The sequence below is a fragment of the Brachyistius frenatus genome, unplaced genomic scaffold (assembly GCF_029030835.1).
Source record: "Brachyistius frenatus isolate BFR_SWC_R1_liver_20210118 unplaced genomic scaffold, ASM2903083v1 Contig_381, whole genome shotgun sequence".
NCBI classification, from domain to species: domain Eukaryota; kingdom Metazoa; phylum Chordata; class Actinopteri; family Embiotocidae; genus Brachyistius; species Brachyistius frenatus.
This window is the reverse complement of record NW_027210980.1, coordinates 122,305-142,500: the sequence shown is the minus strand read 5'-3', so window position 1 is coordinate 142,500 and position 20,196 is coordinate 122,305. Positions and strand designations below refer to the sequence as shown.

Here is a 20,196-nt window from a genome sequence, read left to right as displayed (position 1 = left end):
CCTGCAGTTCCTCCAACGTCCACTAGAGGCTCCAGCTGAAATAAACACATTTACATCAGAAATATACATTTGCAGCAAAAATAATCATGTTTATGAAGTAAACATGTTGATTTATGAAGTAAACATGTTGGTTTATGAAGTAGATCTAGAGGCTCCATCAGAAATATACATTTACAGCAAAAATAAACATGTTTACTTCATAAACCAACATGTTTACATCATAAACCAACATGTTTACTTCATAAACCAACATGTTTACATCATAAACCAACATGTTTACTTCATAAACCAACATGTTTACATCATAAACCAACATGTTTACTTCATAAACCAACATGTTTACATCATAAACCAACATGTTTACTTAATAAACCAACATGTTTACATCAGGAGGATGAAGCTGGAGAAGGAGCTGGTCGCTCAGCTCTGGAGGATTTCCTGGGACGACATCCAGATGAGCAACATGGACAAAGTGCTGCGGAGCGGCAGCAGGATCACACTGTCACTGGTACACACACACACACACACACACACACACACACACACACACACACACACACACACACACACACACACACACACACACACACACACACACACACTCCTCATCATCATCTCTTTTGTTTTCTGTGATATGAAGTTTTTTGTGTTGATGTGTGTGTGTGTGTGTGTGTGTGTGTGTGTGTGTGTGTGTGTGTGTGTGTGTGTGTGTGTGTGTGTGTGTGTGTGTGTGTGTGTGTGTGTGTGTGTCCAGAGAGGTTCAAACTATGGCTCCCTGATGACCGGTGATGGGAACCTTCAGGTCTTCGCTAAGACCGGCTACTACAAGGTCAGTCTTCAGACGTCTGACTGCACCTGAACTTCAAGATAGAGATGCGTTCAGGGACGTGGGAACTATTTTCTGGGAGGAAGTACTGCAGGGAAAAAAAACCCTCCTTTTAACAGGAAGAAACCTGCGACAGAAACAGTTCTCTACATTTAAACTCTAAACAACCTTCAGCCAATAAGAGGGCAGCCTTTAGGACCAATCAGCTTCCGGATGGACGTATATAATATATATAGATATATACTGTACTGTATATACTGTATATACTGTGCATTTTATTTTATATTTTATACTGCTATTTTACTTCTATTTTATTGCTTTCTATTATTCTATTATTATCTTATTGCTTCTGTATGCTGCTGTAGCGAAAAAAAAGTCCCCTCGGGGATTAATAAAGTACCTACCTAACCTAACCTAACCTAACCTAACCTAACCTAACCTAACCTAACCTACCTCACCTCACCTCACCTCACCTCACCTAACCTACCTACCTAACCTAACCTAACCTAACCTAACCTACCTCACCTCACCTCACCTCACCTAACCTACCTACCTAACCTAACCTACCTAACCTAACCTAACCTACCTCACCTCACCTCACCTAACCTACCTACCTAACCTAACCTAACCTAACCTAACCTACCTCACCTCACCTCACCTCACCTAACCTACCTACCTAACCTAACCTAACCTACCTAACCTACCTCACCTAACCTACCTAACCTACCTAACCTAACCTACCTACCTAACCTACCTCACCTAACCTACCTAACCTACCTAACCTACCTACCTAACCTAACCTAACCTACCTAACCTAACCTAACCTAACCTACCTAACCTAACCTACCTAACCTAACCTACCTAACCTAACCTAACCTACCTAACCTAACCTAACCTAACCTAGCTTCCTCCCATTGTGGACGGAAAGTTCAGCTTCCTGGTCCTCCTGATCAGCAGTCAGTTATCAAACATGGATTTGTTGTTGCTCCGGTCGGGTTCTGAGTTTGTTTGTTTGTTTGTTTTCTTGCAGGGAAACATCGTGGCTATTAAATACACCAACAGGAAGCGCATCGAGCTGAACAGGAAGGTCCTGTTCGAACTCAAACACGTGAGTATCAGCGGGTCGCTACGAGGTTGAGGGTGGTGGGTTTAAGATCCGGTCCCGGTTCTGAAGAGGTCCGGATCTGATGAGGTCCGGATCTGATGAGGTCCGGATCTTCAGGTTCTGATGAGATCCGGATCTTCAGGTTCTGTACTGTTTGTGCAGATGCGAGACGTTCAGAACGAACACCTGACCCGGTTCATCGGAGCGTCCGTCGACTCGCCGAACATCTGCATCATCACGGAGTACTGTCCAAGAGGGAGTCTGCAGGTACACCTGTCTGTCTGTCCTCCTGTCTGTCCACCTGTCTGTCCTCCTGTCTCACTCCCTGTCTGTCCCTCTGTCTTCAGGACATCCTGGAGAACGACAGCATCACTCTCGACTGGATGTTTAAATATTCTCTCATCAACGACATCGTGAAGGTTCGTTTCTACTTCCTGTTTCTGTCTCGCTCTTCTTCACTGATATTTACATGGACTCAACCGCGCTGTCCGTCCCCTCCTCCGTCCCCCGGTCTGTCCCCCTTGTCCGTCACCTGCAGGGCATGATGTTCCTCCACAACAGCGTCATCTTGTCTCACGGTAAACTGAAGTCTTCGAACTGCGTCGTTGACAACCGCTTCGTCCTGAAGATCACCGACTACGGTTTGTCCAGCTTCCGCTCGGAGAGCGACTCGGGGAGCGACGCTCACGCCTACTACGCCCGTGAGTCTCCGCCTCCACACGTCCGTCCACGTAGTGTCCGGTCCGGTTCTGAGGTCCAGTTTAGGTTTAGTCCCATCGTGATCATAGATACGCCCCCTTTTAGAAGAAATGTACTCTGTAAATAAATAAAGTTGTTTAAAGGATGATTCTGTAACGTGATGATGTTCTCGTCCTGATCCTGATCCTGGTGCTGGTTCTGGTGCTGGTTCTGATCCTGGTCCTGGTCCTGGTTCTGGTTCTGATCCTGGTGCTGGTTCTCATCCTGGTTCTGGTTCTGGTCTTGATCCTGGTGCTGGTCCTGTTGCTGGTCCTGGTGCTGGTTCTGATCCTGGTCCCGGTCCTGGTTCTGGTTCTGATCCTCATCCTGGTCCTGGTTCTGGTTCTGTTCCTGGTCCTGTTCCTGGTTCTGGTTCTGATCCTGGTTCTGGTCCTGGTTCTGTTCCTGGTTCTGGTTCTGGTTCTGATCCTGGTGCTGGTCCTGATTCTGGTTCTGCAGAGCGGTTGTGGATGTCCCCAGAGCTGCTCAGGTCGGAGGCCCCGCCCACTCAGGGCACCCAGAAAGGAGACGTCTACAGCTTCGGCATCATCCTCCAGGAGGTGGCGCTGCGACGGGGCGCCTTCTTCCTGGAGGGGGAGCCACTCAGCCCCAAAGGTAGGACCCAGTACCACCAGAACCGGGTGGAGACAGGATGTAATGTCAGCTTCTCCTCCGGTTGACTTCATGACCATCATGCACCTGGTTTCGGTTTCCGTGACGACCTCCTCCATGACCCGCTGATGATTGTGTCTCCCTGCAGAGATCGTGGACCGGGTGGTTCTGGGCGAGTGGCCGTGTCTGAGGCCGACCGTCGACCCGCAGAGTCACAGCCCCGAGCTGGGTCAGCTGATGCAGCGCTGCTGGGCCGAGGAGCCGACGGAGAGACCCGAGTTCAACCACATCCGCCTGCTGCTGCGCAAACAGAACAAGTAAGAGACCAACACAGTATTATGGGATGTCGTCCAGAATGTCAGACAGAACCTGACGAAGATGAAGTGAAGGCTTGAGACGCCGTCAGCTGGTGATCAGTGGAACGAAGTGCAGCTGTGCCAGCCAGAGGAGTGGAAGGGGGAGGAGCCTGGAGGAGGCCACACCCACCACAACCAAACGCACAGGACACATGGAAACATGAAACTCTCTTTAATGTGTGTGTGTGTGTGTGTGTGTGTGTGTGTGTGTGTGTGTGTGTGTGTGTGTGTGTGTGTGTGTGTGTGTGTGTGTGTGTGTTCAGGGAGTCGAGGACCAACATCCTGGACAACCTCCTGTTTCGGATGGAGCAGTACGCCAACAACCTGGAGGAGCTGGTGGAGGAGCGAACTCAGGCGTACCACGAGGAGAAACGCAAGGCGGAGAACCTGCTGTACCAGATACTACCACAGTAAGTACTGCAGTACTACTACAGTAAGTACTACGGTACTACCACAGTAAGTACTGCAGTACTACCACAGTAAGTACTACGGTACTCCATGTACTGTGTCTGCGGTCCTCAGCTCGGTGGCGGAGCAGCTGAAGCGTGGGGAGACGGTTCAGGCCGAAGCCTTCGACTCGGTTACGATCTACTTCAGCGACATCGTGGGCTTCACTGCCATCTCTGCCGAGAGCACGCCGATGGAGGTGAGACCTGCCGCTTCCACTTCCTTCACTCATCGTCATCTCTGTCAGGAATTCACCACAGACTGTCTATAAAAGTGGACGTAGTGCCTCTAGTGTAGTACCACTGAGGGCCACCTGGGGCTCCAACAGACTCCCATTAATTAATTCATTCATTCATTCATTCGAAGAAATTTCCCCTCGGGGATTAATAAAGTGAAATAAATAAAAAAATAAAAAATAAATAAAATAAATAAAAAAGCATCACGTTCTCAGAGTTCTGGTTCATCATTCATTACATATTAGGACTCTGACACTGGTATGTTTGGGGGCGGGGCTGGTTTGATTGACAGGCCCGTTGTCTTTTGTTTTAGGTAGTGACTCTGCTCAACGACCTCTACACCTGCTTCGACGCCATCATCGACAACTTCGACGTTTACAAGGTGAGACGGAAATAAAGTCAGTTCGTACATAAAGACCTGGACAGCTCTCGGCTCCTCTGACTGTGCGGTGGCGCCCCCAGGTGGAGACCATCGGTGACGCCTACATGGTGGTGTCGGGGCTACCGGTGAGGAACGGGAAGCTGCACGGCAGAGAGATCGCCCGCATGGGGCTCGCCCTGCTGGACGCCGTCACCACCTTCAGGATCCGACACCGAGCGGAGCAGCAGCTGAAGCTCCGGATAGGAATACACAGTGGTGAGACACACAATATACACACACAATGTACACAATAGACACACTGTACACAATATACATAATAGACACACTGTACACAATATACACAATATACACACACAATGTACACAATATACACACAATGTACACAATATACACACACAATGTACACAATATACACACAATATACACACTGTACACAATATATACACAATATACACACAATGTACTCAATATACACACACAATGTACACAATATACACACAATGTACACAATATACACACACAATGTACACAATATACACACTGTACACAATATACACACAATGTACACAATATACACACACAATGTACACAATATACACACAATGTACACAATATACACACACAATGTACACAATATACACACACTGTACACAATATACACACAATATACACACAATGTACACAATATACACACAATGTACACAATATACACACACAATGTACACAATATACACACACTGTACACAATATACACAATATACACACACAATGTACACAATATACACACAATATACACACTGTACACAATATACACACAATGTACACAATATACACACAATGTACACAATATACACACAATGTACACAATACACACACAATGTACACAATATACACACTGTACACAATATACACACAATGTACACAATATACACACAATATACACACACAATGTACACAATATACACACAATGTACACAATATACACACAATGTACACAACACACAATATACACAACACACAATGTACACAATATACACGCACAATATACACAATGTACACAACACACACACAATGTACACAACACACACAATGTACCCAACACACACACACACACACACACACACACACACACACACACACACACACACACACACACACACACACACACACACACACACACACACACACGTACACAACACACACAATATACACACAATATACACACACAATGTACACAACACACAACGTACACAACATACACACAATGTACACAACACACACACAATGTACACAACACACAATGTACACAACACACACAATGTACACAATATACACGCACAATATACACACATAGTACACAACACACAATGTACACAACACAATGTACACAACACACACACGACGTACACAATATACACAATGTACACAATATACACACAATGTACACAACACACACACACACAATATACACAACACACACTTGATAGCATGTATGTAGCATGTTGATAGCGTGTAGATAGCGTGTTGATAGCATATATGTAGCATGTTGATAGCATGTAGATGTGTTGATAGCATGTACAGTATGTAGCATGTTGATAGCGTGTAGATAGTGTGTTGATAACATGTAGATATTGTGTTGATAGCATGTAGATAGCGTGTTGATAGCATATATGTAGCATGTAGATGTGTTGATAGCAAGTATGTAGCATGTTGATGGCGTGTAGATAGCGTGTTGATAGCGTGTAGATAGCATGTGGATAGCGTGTTGATAGTGTGTAGATAACACGTTGATGGCGTGTTGATAGCGTGTAGATAGCATGTTGATAGCGTGTAAATAGCATGTTGATAACGTGTTGATAGCATGTAGATAGCGTGTTGATAGTGTGTTCATAGTGTGTAGATAACACGTTGATGGCGTGTTGATAGCGTGTAGATAGCATGTTGATAGCGTGTAAATAGCGTGTTGATAACGTCTTGATAGCATGTAGATAGCGTGTTGATAGTGTGTAGATAACATGTTGATGGCGTGTTGATAGCGTGTAGATATCGTGTAGATAGCATGTAGACAGTGTGTGTGTTGATAGCATGTAGATAGTGTGTTGATAGCATGTAGATAGGGTGTAGATAGCGAGTTGATAGCGTGTAGATAGCATGTTGATAGTGTTGATAGCATGTTGATAGTGTGTAAATAGTGTGTTGATAGCATGTAGATAGCATGTTGATAGCGTGTAGATAGTGTGTTGATAGCATGTAGATAGCGTGTTGATAGCATGTAGATAGCGTGTTGAGTGTGTAGATAGCGCATAGATAGCGTGTTGATAGCGTGTAGATAGCGTGTTGATAGTGTGTAGATAACGTATTGATAGTGTTGATAGCGTGTTGATAGCGTGTAGATAGCGTGTTGATAGCGTGTAGATAGCATGTTGATAGCGTGTAGATAGCGTGTTGATAGCGTGTAGATAGCGTGTTGATAGCGTGTAGATAGCGTGTTGATAGCGTGTAGATAGCGTGTTGATAGCGTGTAGATAGCGTGTTGATGGTCCCTGACGGCTCCGTGTGGTGTTCAGGTCCGGTGTGTGCCGGTGTGGTCGGGCTGAAGATGCCCCGCTACTGTCTGTTCGGAGACACCGTCAACACGTCATCACGCATGGAGTCCAGCGGAGAAGGTAACCGCGGTAACCACGTGATTACATCCTATATTCTGTGACCGAAATTAACAAAACTCTTCAGACTGAATTTGTTTCATTTTACGTTAAAACGTAAAGATGTTTATTTGTTGATTTACGTCAAATGAAACTGCGTATTTTTGAATCCTGTGTTTCGTGCAGCGCTGAAGATTCACGTGTCGGCGACGACTCGCGACGTCCTGCTGGAGTTCAACTGCTTCCAGCTGGAGCTGCGAGGAGACATCGACGTCAAGGGCAAAGGAAAGATGACCACCTATTGGCTACTTGGAGAGAGTGACAGCCAATCACAGAGCTCCGAGAGGACGGAGTGAACGAAGGAGATACGGAGCGAAGGAAAGGAAAGAAGGGAACGGAGAAGGAAATAAAAAGGAATTCAAAAAAACAGCTGAAGGAAAGAAGGACTCTCCTCAGACATACTGTCGTCGCCCCGGCAACAGCTCCGTCAGAGGACGTGTCTCTTCTGATGTCCGAACTGAAGGCTTCAGAACACGGAGGACAGCAGCAGTTCAAACTCTGGATGGACAGACGGGGACGTTAAAGACAGAAGAACGGAGGAATCAGGAATCAGAGCGAACAGACGAAGGACGGTGGACATGTCCACCGTGTCCTCAGGGTGGACGGCAACTGTTAGTGTCAAACTCTGTAAACGGTCAACAGAGACCCTGGAAAGTCTTCAGAAAGTCTACGGCGATGAAGCGACGAGCCGGGCGAGGTGTTCTAATGACATCACGTTTCAAGAGGGGCGGAGTTTCAGTGTCAGGAGACACCAGCTGGGTTTTCTTTGTGTCACCGTGAATTCGTCCCCCACAGTGAGACTGTGAACACTGAGTTCCGCTGCGACCTTCTGAGGGGATACCACTACATCTGACCTGAACTGTGTCACCATGGCAACAGGGCTCTCCAACATGGGCCCTCAAAGGGCACTGCATTAAAAACAGCCCTGATTCTGTCATGAAAATCGCTACATGGGCTCAGGAACAATCGGCTCTAAGTCGGCATGTTGAAGATTTTTTGTTGCCCAAAAATGACAAACGATTGCGCTGATGTGGGTTAGAAACTCGACTGTTTTTAACACGCTGTGAGCTGGAGAACACTGTTGTCATGTTGGAGAACACTGTTGTCATGTTGGAGAACACTGTTGTCATGTTGGAGAACACTGTTGTCATGGCGCCACAGTTCAGGTCAGATACATTGTTTTACCTCAGAACCTCAGAAGGTCACAGTGGAACTCAGTGTTGACAGTCTGACTCTGGGGGACGAATTCACGGTGACACAAAGAAAACCCGCCTGGTGTCTCCTGACCTGACACCTTCTTCAGTCTTGGATGGTGAAGCTCCGCCCCTCTTGAAACGTTGAACGTCACTCAGGACACGTCGCCCGGCTCGTCTGTGTTGACAGAGTTTTAAACTAATTGTTAACGTACGCCTTTTGGTGATGTCCACGGAGAAATCGCACACGAACCCGCACTCGCAAAAATCGGCGTAACTCCAGTGCTGATTTTGATTTAGTGCTGAAATTTGTAACACGTACTCACTACTGTCGTACCGTCCTGCTGCTCTGTGCACGTCACGGTGCTACGCGTCGTTCATGCGCAACAGGAGCCGTCGCCAAACTTATTGATCCATGTTTCAGTTTTACGTCCAGACATTTAGCCGAACTTCAACGTTGTGGACCGTCTCTCCTCACAGTGGACAACTTAGCGTGACTGATGCAGCTCTTTTACATTTGTAGTAAACAGCAGGCTACACGGACACTCGCTGGCTAGCTTGGCGGAGATAAGAGAAGCTCAGTAGAAACGTTGTAAATATACATGTTTAAATGTGTTTTCAAATAAAGTTGCAATGAAATAAAGTTTTGTTTATGGAATACAGTCAGGAGAACTCCTGAGCCCCTTTTTGTTCTGAACTATCTTTGAGGCTAACGGGTCAATTTCAGCAGCAGAAAACAGGTGTGAACCGTTGTGACCTCAGTGCAGGTGTTTCAGATCCAGAACAGCCGGCCGCTTCGAGGAAATCTTCTTCTGCAGGTTTGGCTCATCGGCACACAGGATACAACCTTTTCCCTTCAATCTGAAATCACACTGATCAACCTGCAAACGTAAAGACAATCAACTTTACAGCCATCTGAAACCACAAACAACGAAAACAAAGTGCTCCAAACTTACTGGATAAAAAACTTGCAAAAACTTTGAAATTAAAATGTTAAAAAACATCATAAATTCAACTGATATTACATTGAGGAAAAACTAAAGACCAATTAAATGCTTTTTTTTAATGTATTTAATATGTTTCATAATGCTTGCTCACAAATTTATAAAATCAGGACAGAAAAAGCAAGTAGAAAAATATAATCCTTTAACAGTAACTTTAAAGTACTAATTACAGTTTAAGTTCACATCACTGCATTATAGCTTCACCGCTGTTGACCAAAGGAGAATTTATCAAACTGATTCATCCGCTGAGAACATTTCACATAAAGTACAATTTTTAATACCTCGTTGACATTTTTGTCTTTTGACTTTTCAATTTCAATCAGAAATTGTACAAAATATATTTCAATACATCAGAACAGATTTGAATCAACATTTTTTTTTAATAAAAAGCATATTCTGAAGCTTCTCGTCCTCTGAGACATTTACTGTCTTCATCAGCTTATAAAAAGGCGTAACAAAACCACATTGTAATTCATTCATGTTGTTTATGTTCTGTTCTGTTTGTTTGGGCTTTTTTGGTACATTTGTATTGTATGTATCTACCTCAAGGGTAGTTTTTTTTAACAAATTACATATATTTATTTAATCATGAATATTGAAATAATGGAATAAATGAATTATGAAAATAAAGAAATTATTGATAATTAAATATGTTCAGTTCATATATGCAACATTTTGTCAAATTAATACTATGGGTTCTTCTAACTGAACAAACATCCAACTTCTCCATAGCAACCATCCTAAAAAAACATAGAAATCCGCCTAGAAACTCATAGCAATCATTTAGAGACTAACTGATAAAGCACGAGCAAACACTGACAAACACAACTTGGAAAAGAACACCTAGCAACCACCTACTGAAGCCTTAACAACCACCTACCAAAAGCCTTAACAACCACCTACTGAAGCCTTAACAACCACATACTGAAGCCTTAACAACCACCTACTGAAGCCTTAACAACCACCTACCAAAAGCATTAACAACCACATACTGAAGCCTTAACAACCACCTACTGAAGCCTTAACAACCACCTACCAAAAGCCTTAACAACCACCTACCAAAAGCCTTAACAACCACCGACCAAAAGCATTAACAACCACCTACTGAAGCCTTAACAACCACCTACTGAAGCCTTAACAACCACCTACCAAAAGCCTTAACAACCACCTACCAAAAGCCTTAACAACCACCTACTGAAGCCTTAACAACCACCTACTGAAGCCTTAACAACCACCTACTGAAGCCTTAACAACCACCTACCAAAAGCCTTAACAACCACCTACTGAAGCCTTAACAACCACCTACTGAAGCCTTAACAACCACCTACTGAAGCCTTAACAACCACCTACTGAAGCCTTAACAACCACCTACCAAAAGCCTTAACAACCACCTACCAAAAGCATTAACAACCACCTACTGAAGCCTTAAAAACTACCTACTGAAGCCTAGCAACCATCTTTGAAAGCCATTGTAACTACATATCAACTCCCTCTAAATGTGTATTTATTGGTAACTGGAAGATTTCAGACACTTACTAATCACTGTAATTTTTTCTCTTCACTATGAGCTAGTGAATCATTCAACAGTGATTTATTTAAATCTGTAAAATGCGTCGCATTGCTCAACTGTTCTGAGCAGTTATCTTTCTTTATAAAGCTCTTCATTGTAGCTAAATATGAACTATTAGTACAGTTCAGTGAAACAACGCTATGCCTACAACTGATCATGTATTTGTTGATTCTGATCGGTGTTAATGCTGCCAAAGATTTATCAATCATTGATTGGTAATTTTTCAAATTACCTCACCGAACAGAGCCTCACGGAGGAGCCCTTACCCCACACCCTGAACACTGGGTACAGAGGCTCAGTGAACGTAGTGACGAAGGTGTGCAGGTGTGCCAACGACCTTTCAGAAGACACCCTGTAGAAGGACAAGATGCCGCTCTCCCAGTCCAGATACACCGCCAGCCTACGACAACCAGCCAGAGGGACCTGAACGACGATGGTCTGAATGTCGTGATACGCTCGGTAGCCATGTAGAGAACAGTGCAGACTCCAAGACACTTTGTTGTAACCGATCACACTTTCATAGTCCGGCCCTTTGCGGCAGATGCTCCCGTAGGTGACTCCGATCCCGGCCCAGTTTCCTTCCCACTCCACCTCCCAGTAATGGCGGCCCTTCAGGGCCCCCTGCAACAGGACTTGGGCCCAGTGGTCAAACCGGTGCGGGTGGTCGGGATACGGCTGCTCCTCTTGGTACCAGCTGACCTTCCGGTTGTTGTCGGAGAGGACGAGACGCTTGTGGATCGTGTTGGGATCCAGCGTGAGGTCGAATGAATCTGGTGGCAGGAGGAAGTCAAGTATTACCCAGAGAATACACTCGTTGTAGCACTGACAGTGGACGATGCTTCAAATCCGGATGTTGCTGCAAAGAAGCAACACATTCTAAAACATGGAAGCTTCACACACGTTCAACCAGTCCAATCAGCACAGTCTCATGTTGGACACCCAAGATTAGTGTCACCGACTCGGGATCTGACCACGCCACTCATCGGTTCATCCTTGAGTCTACCTGAACATTTGTGCCCAAATTTTTGAGAAATTCCCAGAAGGCAGTTTTCAGGTACACGCTTTCACTTGTGAATGTTCTTTTTAAGAAATGGTAGCAACCGATCTCTAGTCATTCAATTCTTCATGCTTCAACCAAAACGGTCCAACAATGTCCAAAGCCTGAAGTATCTCTTCTCCAAGAATCAACATCTTAATGTGATGGAGGGGTTTGTTTGTTTTAGTGACCCTGGGAGCTGTTTGTTTCAGGCGCATTAGATGCTGGCTGGATCTCCAAAGGCAAATTTATCCCAGAGCCTTTCCAAACACCCAGAGGGAACAAAGCACCCTCCTGGAGCTAAACCAGGGAGGGGAGCTCGCTAGTGAGCGTCCGGTGGCTGGGCCATTGGACCACGGGGCCCCAAAGAAACAACATGGGGGTCCAAACACCGACAGGGATAAGCATTGGGGTGGAGTGAACTGTGAGACGGAGGCCAATCCCTCGCAACATAGACTAATAAACTATAGTCTATATATAGACTAATATCAATAATGTCAGTATCCATTTTGAAAAACATGAACAGGAGATATTATATTCAATTCCTTCTGCTTAAAAGATTTTATGTTACTTACATTCCTTCAGTCCCGATTTAAACCAGTGTCCTGCTCTGTGGTCGACCCTGTCAGCAGATAGAAAACACATGCCGTCACTGTGGGTCACGTCGTAGGACGGCACCATCGCATCCTGTCTGAAGGTTTCTGCTTTATCTCATCTGAGACTTAAGTTTGAAATCGGTCTTTACCGGAGTTTGACCAGTTCACATCGTCCTTCCTCCAGAGCGTCCTGGATGAGCATCACTCCGGCGTCTCCGAGGTGATTGTAGCTCAGGTCCAGCTCCTTCAGGTGTGACGGGTTGGACTTCACCGCTGAGGCCAAGAAACCGCAGCCTTTCTCTGTGATGCTGCAGAACGACAACCTGCGACAGAAAGACAGAACTCACCTTTAAGGAATTGCTTCAACAACTAATATACATGCAAGACTAGTTTCCTTTAAGCGGTACCTGAGGGTTTCCAGTTTACAGTTCCTGTTTCCCAGTCCGGTGCAGAGAAACTCCACTCCGGAGTCTTCGATGTCGTTGTTGCTGAGATCCATCTCTCGAAGATGGGATGGGTTGAAGCTCAGGACGGCAGCCAGCTTGTTGCAGCATCGCTGGGTGAGGATGCACCGGTTCAGCCTGAGGAGGAAAACAACACGGGCTGGATGTCGAGCTTGTTTTCTCGTACAACCCAGACCTTATAGTCTTACTGCCATGCTAGCAGTTCTGTCGTGCTCATTTTTAGGACCGTGGTTCTTAGAATGTCAAAGTTAAGATGCTGACATAATTCAGGTATAATGTTTGACAAGTTTGCGATCTTTAGAGTGTTAGCGTGCAAATATTTGCTAGTTAGCACTAGTTTTAGTGAAATCCTGAATATTTGTTGAGTTGTGCAACCTGAAGCATGAATCACCTCAGTGTCTTCAGTTTGCAGTGTTGGCTCTGGAGTCCGCTGCAGAGAAGCTCGATGGCTGAGTCTTCTAAATTGTTGTCACTCAAGTTTAAATGCTTCAACTCGTTGCAGCTTGAGCTGAGAGTGGAGGAAAGCATCCGACAGGAGTCCGTGGTGAGATTACAGTCGTTCAACCTGGTGAACAGAAAGAAAAGTCAGTGTGGTGTTGAATCCGATGGTATATGGGTTGATGACATCTAATGAGAATAATTTCAAAAATACAGACGATGCTTACATCGCTGACGTGGAAGCTTTGATGGCTGGCAGCAGCCAAACAAGGCCATCTTCTGTTCTGGAGTACTTCTTGAGGTGGATCTCTTCAAGCTTCTCCGGTGAGGTCAGCAACACAAACACCAGCGCCGCCCACTGAGCGGCAGAGTACTGGTCCATCGCCAAGTCTCGGTCTGAGTCCAGGTGGCTCTGGATCTCCTCCACCATGGAGCGGTCGTTCAACTCATTCAGACAGTGGAAGAGATTAACGGACTTCTCTGGAGGAGGCCTCTCATTGATTTTCTTCTTGATGTACTCGATGGTTTCCTCGTGACTTTGGGAGTCGCAGGTTTCCACCTTTATCTTCAGGGCTTTGAGCAGAGCCTGACTGGACTCCACAGAGAGTCCGAGGAGGAAACGCAGGAAGAGATCCAGGTGGCCGTTGTTGCTTCGTAAAGTTTTATCCACGGCGGCTTCGTGCAGTTTGGATACAGGCTCGGTTCCGGACGTCCGTCCGGGTTTCTCCATCATCAGGTTGACGCCGTCGACCTTGTACACCACGTGGACGTACAAAGCTGCCAGAAACTCTTGAACAGACAAATGCACAAAGCAGAAGACTTTCTGCTGCATCCAGGACTCCTCCCTGAACACCTCAGTGCACAAGCCAGAGTAGACGGACGCTTCCTTCACATCAATCCCACATTCTTCAAGATCTTCCTCGTAGAAGATCAGGTTGCCCTTCTCCAGCTGCTGGAAGGCCAACTTCCCAAGGGACACGATCACCTTGTTGTTCCCTCGGGAGTCCAGCTGCTGCTCTTCGCTGTACTTGACGTACTTTCGTGTGGTCTGATGGATCAGGAAGTGGATGTACATCTGAGTCAACGTCTTGGGCATTTTCCCTCCAGCTGCTTCGGCAAACATCTTTCCAAGGACGATGGAGGACATCCAGCAGAACACCGGCACGTGGCACATGATGTAGAGACTTCTCGCCGTCTTGATGTGAGCGACGACTCTTCTGGCCAAGTTTTCATCTTCGATCTTCTTCAGGAAGTACTGCTCCTTTTGAGGGTTGTCGAAGCCCCGAATCTCCGTCACCCGGTCGACATGCTGCGGAGGGACGACGCCGGCTGCGGCGGGTCGGCTGGTGATCCACAGGATGGCATTCGGCAGCAGGTTACCTTCAATCAGGTTTGTCAGCAGCACGTCCACCGAGGCTGACCGCGTCACCTCAGAACATCTCTCGTTGCTTACGAAGTCCAGCTGGAGTCGGCACTCGTCGAGACCGTCCAGTACAAACAGAACTTTGTACGTCTTCAGGTCTTTGATTCCGGATTCTTTCAGGCCTGGAGAGAAGTTATAGAGGAGCTCCATCAGACTGGATCTTCCATTTCTCAGCAAGTTCAGCTCTCTGAAAGGAAGTGAAAACAGGAGCTGGATGTGTTGATTGGTCTTCCCTTCGGACCAGTCCAGCACGAACTTCTGTGCCAGCACAGTTTTACCGATGCCGGCGATGCCCTTGGTGAGCACCGTTCTGATCGGGCGTCTCTGCTCTGGTAAGAGCTTGAAGATGTCCTCGCATTTGATCAGAGTTTCTGAAGACTTCGGTCTGTTGAACGCCGTCTCGATTTGTCTCACCTCGTGTTCGTTGTTGACCCCTCCACTGACCCCCTCTATCAGATAGAGCCTGGTATAAATCTTTCTCAGAGGCATGGGGCATCGCTCTGTATTTATCACTTCTATTAACGGCTCATGTTTCTTCTTCAAGAAATATTTTAGTTTCCGTTGGTACATGGCGAGTTCTCCATAATGACCTAACGGGAGAGAAATGAGTAACATCAACAACGAACGACTTGTTACGCTTTGTTTCCCATCCAGCAGTTCTGATGAGGTTGTAATGGTCATACGAGGGGCGATCAAATAGCAACAAAAGAAGCAACAACCTCCACAAGAAAGTAGTCATAGCGTCGTCTCTTGATCAACATCAGCATCTGAGTTCTGGAAACGGTCAACAGAGACTCTTGAAATGCTTCACAAAGTCTACGGTGATGAAGCGATGAAGCGATGAGCCGGAGTTGAGTCTAAGACCGAAGAAGGATCGTCGGGTCAGGAGACACCAGGTGGGTTTTCTTTGTGTCGCCGTGAATTCATCCCCCAGAGTCAGACTGTCAACACCGAGTTCCACCGGGGCCTTCTGAGGCGTCTGAGGGGAAAACATTCGCTGCAAACCACCTGAAATGTGGCGCCATGGCAACAGGCTTCTCCAACACGACAACACGCCCGCTGATAACGTGTTGAAAAACGAAAAAGTTTCTTGCCCAGAACGACAACCTTATCTCCTAACCACCTTTACTTACTGGATTTGGCTCCTTGCGACTTCTTTGTGTTCCCCAAAAATTTTGACATCAACTTTTAGGTCCACGGTGAAATTCGAAAAGCGCACATACGACTGGTACTTGTGGAACTCAGGTGCTGATGTTGATCAAGTGACTTTACTTGGAAAAAACGTGCTTTAACGTGAATCACACAATAGAAAAAAGGATTAATGCATTAATTGGTGCAACCATTAAATACATTATTTTTAATCCTCTACACATATACATAAATATTTTACATCTATGATTTTTGAACATCAGCTGGCAGCTAGTCAACAAACCCAAACCAGTCGGACTACATGGTGCCTCTTACTTTGTGCCAGTGCGCGAGCATGTTGTTCCTTTTTCATGGTCTTCAAGATGTGGAGGGAAATCTTCAGAGCGGCTTCATTCGTATCATCGTCAACTTCCAACAGCTGGTCGACAACTTCTTCCTCCTGCTCGTCTTCCCCAAAAATTTCTTGGTGTTTTTCCAACAGAACTTTTTGATGCGTCGTCAGAACTTTCTTCACGAAACCCATGGCTTTGGCTTCAAACACCTGACAGGAGCCATGAAATGTTCGTTTAATGGTAACACAGATATTAAGATGTACAACGCTGCTCTGCATGTTTAAAAGCCAAATTTGTTGCAGAATTAGTAAAATGGTGGCATAAAGCATTTAGTTTTAGAGGCTCTGTATCAACCTGAACCTGTAATATTCCTTCTACTGTTATCTTACATCTGTGACATGCAGAAACTGGAATAATGTACACAAACAATTATGCAGATAAGTTGAATATTAAATGTGACTATGCACCTTCAAGGTCTCCTGCTTCTGCTGATGGCTTGACGCGGTCTGGTGGCTGAAAAAACATGTTTCATCAAAGCCTACGTTACTTTCATTTTGTTCTTAAAAAGAAAAATAGAAATATTACACCAACTAACATGTGAATTTTTATTTATTTTTTTTTTTTATTTTTTTTTTTTAAAAGACAGTTGCCTCCAAACTGTTGAGCAGCGGAAATCCTCTATCAGGCCAGAATGGGACAACATTTCACTTTCAAAACTCCAGAAACTGGTCTCCTCAGTTCCCAAAGGTTTACAGAGTGTTGTTAAAAGAAGAGGTGATGCAGCTCAGTGGTGAACATGAACCTGGAACAACTTATAGAGACGTGTTGCTGCATGAGATTCAAAATGAGCAAATATTTTTATAAAACAATAAAATGTATCAGTTTTAACATTTAATATTTTGTCTTTGGCTTTTTTTAAGTGAAATATGCTTTTACATGATTTGCAAATCATCGTATTTTGTTTTTATATTTTACACAGTGTCCCAACATTTTTAAATGGGGTTGTAGTTAACGTTAAGATTATCGCTGTGGTTGTGAGTCAGAGATGATTTCCAACAAAAATACTTCAAATAAATATCAGAACTTTTTGTGTTTTGGTGTCACTTTGGTAAACAGTAAAAACATCCAACAATAGATCATCTTACTTTATGTTTGAAGGTTTCAGGCTAAAGTTGGGAGCAACATCTCTGGAGTGGTCACTTTGAGCTAAACTGGCTGCTGAAAGCACAGATTCCTCGTCAGACCTGCTGTCACTCATCTTCAGGTCTTCAGTGATCCTGTGACACAGATCAGGAACGCTGCAGACTTCACCAACATCTCATAAAACACATCAGGACGCTCTCATCCTCTAACGGCTTCACTACAAATAAACACAATGCAAAATATCTGTATTCATAAAATCTAAACTAAATTAGAAATATTTAACATACAAGGGTCGATCAATAAGTCCAGAGTGTTCCTGAACGCAGCACGGTGCTGCACCCGGAGCAGCAGGAAGCAACAACCTTCAGGAGGAAGTATTCAGAGTCGTCTCTTCATCATCATCACTGAGTTCCTCACGTTAACGTGACCGCTAGTAATGTGAACATTAGTGATGTCACCATGGAAACCTGAAACTGGAGCAGAGAAACAGCAGATTTTGGGGAACAAAAAGTGTTCCTGAGCCCATGCAGTGATTTCCACCGAGTCAAACTCTGTAAACGGTCAACAGAAACCCTTGAAATGCTTCAGAAAGTCTACAGCGATGAAGCGATGAGCCGGGCGAGGTGTTCTGATGACATTCAACGTTTCAAGAGGGGGCGGAGCTTCACTGTCCAAGACCAAAGAAGAAGGATCGTCAGGTCAGGAGACACCAGCTGGGTTTTCTTTGTGTCACCGTGAATTCGTCCCCCAAAGTCAGACTGTTAACATGAGTTCCACTGGGACCTTCTGAGGGGAACATTCACTGTGAACCACCTGAACTGTGTCGCCATGGCAACAGGGTTCTCCAACATTGGCCCTCAGAGGGCACTGCATTAAAAACAGCCATGATTCTATGGTGGAAATCACTGCATGGGCTCAGGAACACTTTTTGTTCCCCAAAATCTGCTATTTCTCTGCTCCAGTTTCAGGTTTCCATGGTGACATCACGAATGTTCATGTTACTAGCGGTCACGTTAACGTGAGGAACTCAGTGATGATGATGAAGAGACGACTCTCTGAATACTTCCTTATAGGTCGTTGCTTTCTGCTGCTCCGGGTGCAGCACCGTGCTGCGTTCAGGAACACTCTGGACTTATTGATTGTCTTGTAGACATGCGACATATATTAAAGTATCACTGTGGTTGTGAGTCAGAGATGATTTCCAACAAAAATACTTCAAATAAATATCAGAACTTTTTGTGTTTTGGTGTCACTTTGGTAAACAGTAAAAACATCCAACAATAGATCATCTTACTTTATGTTTGAAGGTTTCTGGCTAAAGTTGGGAGCAAAATCTCTGGAGCGGTCACTTTGAGCTAAACTGGCTGCTGAAAGCACAGATTCCTCGTCAGACCTGCTGTCACTCATCTTCAGGTCTTCAGTGATCCTGTGACAGATCAAAAACAGGCTTCATTACAAACAGGAACAACTCAAAATGTTGATTTTCTTCTCCACAACATGTGACGGTGATAATAAACTCACTAAATCAAACAGGACTCTGATGTGTTGATGTCTCCTTGTCGGTTGATTGGAGGAACCTCATCGACCGCTGAGCGGCTCCTGTTTCATAAAACAGTTCAAAATGTTTCGTCGTTTTTATTCTGCTCTGTCTTTTTTTTTTTTTTTTTTGAGGGTGAAATATTTACCTGAGTTTTTGTCCTCTTGTCTGGTTCTTTCTGCTCGGTGATAGTAAACATTTAGTTTTATTATTGTATTTTTACAGTCACATATTTATCGGTTGACTTTGTGAACTTTACAGAAAGATGCACTCACCTTTGTAAAGCTGGTTGATTTGACTTTTAGAGCCATAAGCTGCACGAGAAGTTCTGACGAAAGAAATACATTAAAAAAAACATGAACAAAAGCGACAATAATACAATTTTTTTTTAAAACTATGTGAGATCAAGAAGATAGAGATGAAAAAATTAAAAAGCTATAAAAGCTATATATATATATAAAAAAAGTCATAATAGTAATGAACAAATGAAATAAAAACGAAATTAGGAAACTGGATTAAAAAAAAATCAATAAAACAAGATAAAGAATAAAAACAGTGAAATGCAAAAAAGAAAAAGATTAAAAGCAAAGATTGTGATAATAAAAATTATAGAATAACAGATTAAATATAAAAATATAGACATAAATCAGAATAAGTTAAATAAATATATAATAAGAAAGTAAAATGTGACTAAAATGAACAAATAAAAGGAAAATATGTCTGATAAATTGGAGTCAAAACTGCAGCTCTCACATCTTCTCACTAGATGGCGCTGCTGATGCTGGGTATGAAAACCTTTTTTCACGTTTCAGCGCTGCAGAGAAACGATCTAAAAATACATAAACACCAACATATTTTAACCGATTTAGTTTCATGCAACACGATGATAAAAGACGCTTTTTGAACA

General features: G+C 44.4%; 2 protein-coding genes across 8 annotated transcripts in view; one reads left to right on the top strand and one right to left on the bottom strand.

The window, feature by feature from the left end:
* The window catches only part of LOC138636505 (atrial natriuretic peptide receptor 1-like), a 48,472-nt gene extending 38,725 nt beyond the window's left edge, over positions 1-9,747 (top strand). The window contains exons 9-22 of the mRNA XM_069724550.1: positions 391-508; positions 755-829; positions 1,857-1,934; positions 2,094-2,198; positions 2,279-2,350; positions 2,470-2,632; positions 3,129-3,284; positions 3,430-3,598; positions 3,901-4,047; positions 4,160-4,283; positions 4,634-4,702; positions 4,783-4,957; positions 7,270-7,368; positions 7,531-9,747. Of these exons, the coding sequence (XP_069580651.1) occupies positions 391-508; positions 755-829; positions 1,857-1,934; positions 2,094-2,198; positions 2,279-2,350; positions 2,470-2,632; positions 3,129-3,284; positions 3,430-3,598; positions 3,901-4,047; positions 4,160-4,283; positions 4,634-4,702; positions 4,783-4,957; positions 7,270-7,368; positions 7,531-7,700 (1,720 nt within the window). The 3' untranslated portion in view covers positions 7,701-9,747. The remainder of the gene's footprint in view (positions 1-390; positions 509-754; positions 830-1,856; positions 1,935-2,093; positions 2,199-2,278; positions 2,351-2,469; positions 2,633-3,128; positions 3,285-3,429; positions 3,599-3,900; positions 4,048-4,159; positions 4,284-4,633; positions 4,703-4,782; positions 4,958-7,269; positions 7,369-7,530) is intronic.
* Positions 9,748-10,068: 321 nt separating this feature from the next.
* On the bottom strand, positions 10,069-19,722 carry LOC138636504 (NACHT, LRR and PYD domains-containing protein 3-like). Of its 7 annotated transcripts, none has more exons than XR_011312283.1 (14): positions 19,565-19,722; positions 19,438-19,467; positions 19,274-19,351; positions 19,047-19,178; positions 17,755-17,886; positions 17,077-17,122; positions 16,593-16,818; positions 13,933-15,718; positions 13,659-13,832; positions 13,211-13,384; positions 12,953-13,126; positions 12,783-12,829; positions 10,545-11,941; positions 10,069-10,500 (listed from the first exon to the last, which is right to left on the bottom strand). XR_011312283.1 is itself a non-coding variant. In XM_069724548.1 (13 exons), exons 4-13 carry the CDS (start codon positions 19,157-19,159, stop codon positions 11,400-11,402), a joined length of 3,414 nt encoding a protein of 1,137 aa, XP_069580649.1. In that variant the 5' UTR covers positions 19,160-19,178; positions 19,274-19,351; positions 19,438-19,467; positions 19,565-19,722; the 3' UTR covers positions 10,069-11,399. The 7 variants fall into 7 exon arrangements, 2 of the variants coding, with proteins under 2 accessions (XP_069580649.1, XP_069580650.1); XR_011312285.1 differs by having other exon boundaries at positions 10,069-10,656; positions 10,703-11,941; XR_011312287.1 differs by having other exon boundaries at positions 10,069-10,769; positions 10,837-11,941.
* Positions 19,723-20,196: the final 474 nt, after the last annotated feature.